The sequence below is a fragment of the Penaeus chinensis genome, chromosome 20, assembly GCF_019202785.1.
Source record: "Penaeus chinensis breed Huanghai No. 1 chromosome 20, ASM1920278v2, whole genome shotgun sequence".
In the NCBI taxonomy this organism is placed as follows: Eukaryota; Metazoa; Arthropoda; class Malacostraca; order Decapoda; family Penaeidae; genus Penaeus; species Penaeus chinensis.
In genome coordinates, this window is record NC_061838.1 from 710,335 (window position 1) to 712,834 (window position 2,500).

The 2,500-nt window shown below is 43.6% G+C and overlaps 1 protein-coding gene across 2 annotated transcripts in view; it reads left to right on the top strand.

Annotated features, from left to right (window-relative positions):
* LOC125036102 (carbohydrate sulfotransferase 13-like) overlaps window positions 1-2,500 on the top strand; it is a 12,022-nt gene that overhangs the window by 6,369 nt on the left and 3,153 nt on the right. For both annotated transcript variants that reach the window (XM_047628511.1, XM_047628510.1), the window contains one exon: window positions 1-434. This exon is cut by the window's left edge and continues 105 nt beyond it. In XM_047628511.1, the coding sequence (XP_047484467.1) occupies window positions 1-434 (434 nt within the window). The remainder of the gene's footprint in view (window positions 435-2,500) is intronic.

Genomic DNA, 2,500 nt, shown 5'->3' on the forward strand with positions numbered 1-2,500 from the left:
GAGGAGGTGTCCTACCCGCCCGTCAACTTCTCTTCCGTCGAGGAGACCCTGAGGGCGAGGAGGATCGAGATCGAGGACCGATGCCGGAGGACCCTGTCGGCGGAGGACCTCGCCCGCCCGCCCAATAGTAAGGAGTTCCTCATCAGTGGCCGCTACAACCTTGTGTGGTGCAACGTGTTCAAGGCCGCCTCCTCCAATTGGCTCTACAACTTCCTCCTGATGGCGGGCTTCACCGAGAAGGAGCTGCAAAAGTCGAGTTCCTCCCCGGTCGAACTGGCTCGGCAGGAAGCCTACGCCCGGCCCTCGCGCGACGAACTCGTGGCGGCGATGGAGAACCCCGGAGCCACGTCCTTCATGATCGTCCGCGACCCCTTTGAGCGCCTCCTCTCCGCCTACAAGGACAAGATCGAGTCCACGAAGCAGAAGTTCTACAGGTAAGCGGTACCGGCCGTGGCTCAGGTAGTTAATGATAATCATAGTTTGTGGCTTAAGGGATTAGTCATGCAGTAAGGACCGGGGGCGAAATTTAAAGCGGGTTTTGGTGTCATATTCTTTTCGGTGTACGATGGATGTCCATATGCACGTGCGTGTGTGTGTGTGTGTGTGTGCGGGTATGTCTGTTGATATTAACGTTTTTGTGTTAAATATACTCTGTGGTACATAACCTATCTTTCTTATCATCGTGTGTTTGTGTGTGTGTCTAAGCGCGTATGAATATATAAAATGCATTTCCATTATGAATTACATATGTTACATATGAAAAACAGAAAATACCAGACAAATTCAACTGACATTGTAGCAAAATCTAAATCCAATTTTATCTCGCAAGTATGTAAAGTCTGCCACCACCCATCTGATTGACGTAGGGGAAGGCAGTGTGTATACGGGAAGAATGATAAGTGTAGAAGACTAGTGTAGGGAAAGTTCAGGCGTTGATAAAGATAAGCATACATGAAACAGTTTATTCAAAGATAAAAGGTAAAAACAAAGACAATTAAACAAATGAAACAAACGATAAAACAAACGCAAACAAGCACGAATAAAACAAACACATAGGCAGTAAAAATGAACGGTAGTGCAAAAGGAACTTAAAACATTAAAATACAAATGATGAAACATAAAACAGTACACTAAATAAAAACGATAAAACCATACAACGAAGATAAGATATGAACGATAAAAGAACACTGGATAAAACGAACATGAAATGAGACAATACAGTAAAGATAAAACATGAACGATAAAATAATGAAATAGAACATTGGATAAAAAACGAATAAGAGCCCGAAGATAAAAAAAAAAAAAAAAAAAAAAAAAAAATACCGGTCGCTTTAGGTCACTTTGGCCGAACAAACCCATCACAAATTATTTCTTACTCCCTATATCAAACAGTCCCACGACCACTTGACTATGACAGGGAAAGCCTAATCCGGGGTTCCTCAGACTGTCATCCGCGAGGCAGAACACTAGCAAACCCCCTCTCTTGTTAATAATGGTTCTTTTAGAATTAATAGAACAAATCTTAAAACTCAAAATAATGTTGAAATCTTGGTATATGCAGAAGAAAATATATGATTAAAATTACTAATTTGAAATATAAATTGTGTAGTTTTGTAAACGAACCATAAAATATAGTAAAAGATCAAGAAGTCGTAAAATACTTTGATACGAAGACTAAATAAAATAAATAAATAAATAAAACTTAAGATTAAAATTATTGAGTTTTAGGAATTCAAATGGGCCTCAGTGATCTATAATATGTATATATAAAAAAAATCTTAAGATGTAAAAATAAATGTACTTCGGGGCTTTGTCATCTTTGGGTAGGAATAGTAGATAAAATATAACAAAATATATGGTAAAATTAATAGATTTGGCAACCGTCATCGTAGGGGTGGTGCGTGTGCGAGCATCCTCCTCACTTGCGAGATAAACACCGACGCCCATTGAAATTACAATGCAAAGTGTCGCCGTTCGCGGCTCCACCAGGGGGAAGTGTTGCCACCTTTTGGTCTTATGATTCCTTTATCCGTGCCTGTGGGAGAGTTGGAGGCGAGAGGAGATTTTAGTTCACTTTATTACATCCTGGAGTGATTGGCGGAAGAGAGGCGAGGTCAGTCCCTACAATATCCAATTCTAACCGCCCCCTCTCCCCTGCCCAACCCTTCTATCCCCACTCCTCCCTGCCCTCCCTACCACCACTCCTACCTAACCGTGCCCTACCCTCCTTTTCCCTCCCTATCTTCCCTGACCCTAATCCCTCCCTCCCTTACCCTCCCCATCCCTCATCTACCCTTCCCCATCTTCCCTTTCCCTCCCCACCTACTGCCCTTTCCCTCCTTCTCCACAATCCCTCCCCTCCCCCCCCCCTTCCCTTTTGCTTCCTCACCTCCTCCATTTTTCCTCTCCATCCTCTCCCCTCTCTGTCCCCTTCCTTCCCCCCACCCCCTCCATTTTCCCACCTTCTCCCTTCACATCTTCCCTTCTCCCTTACCCTCCC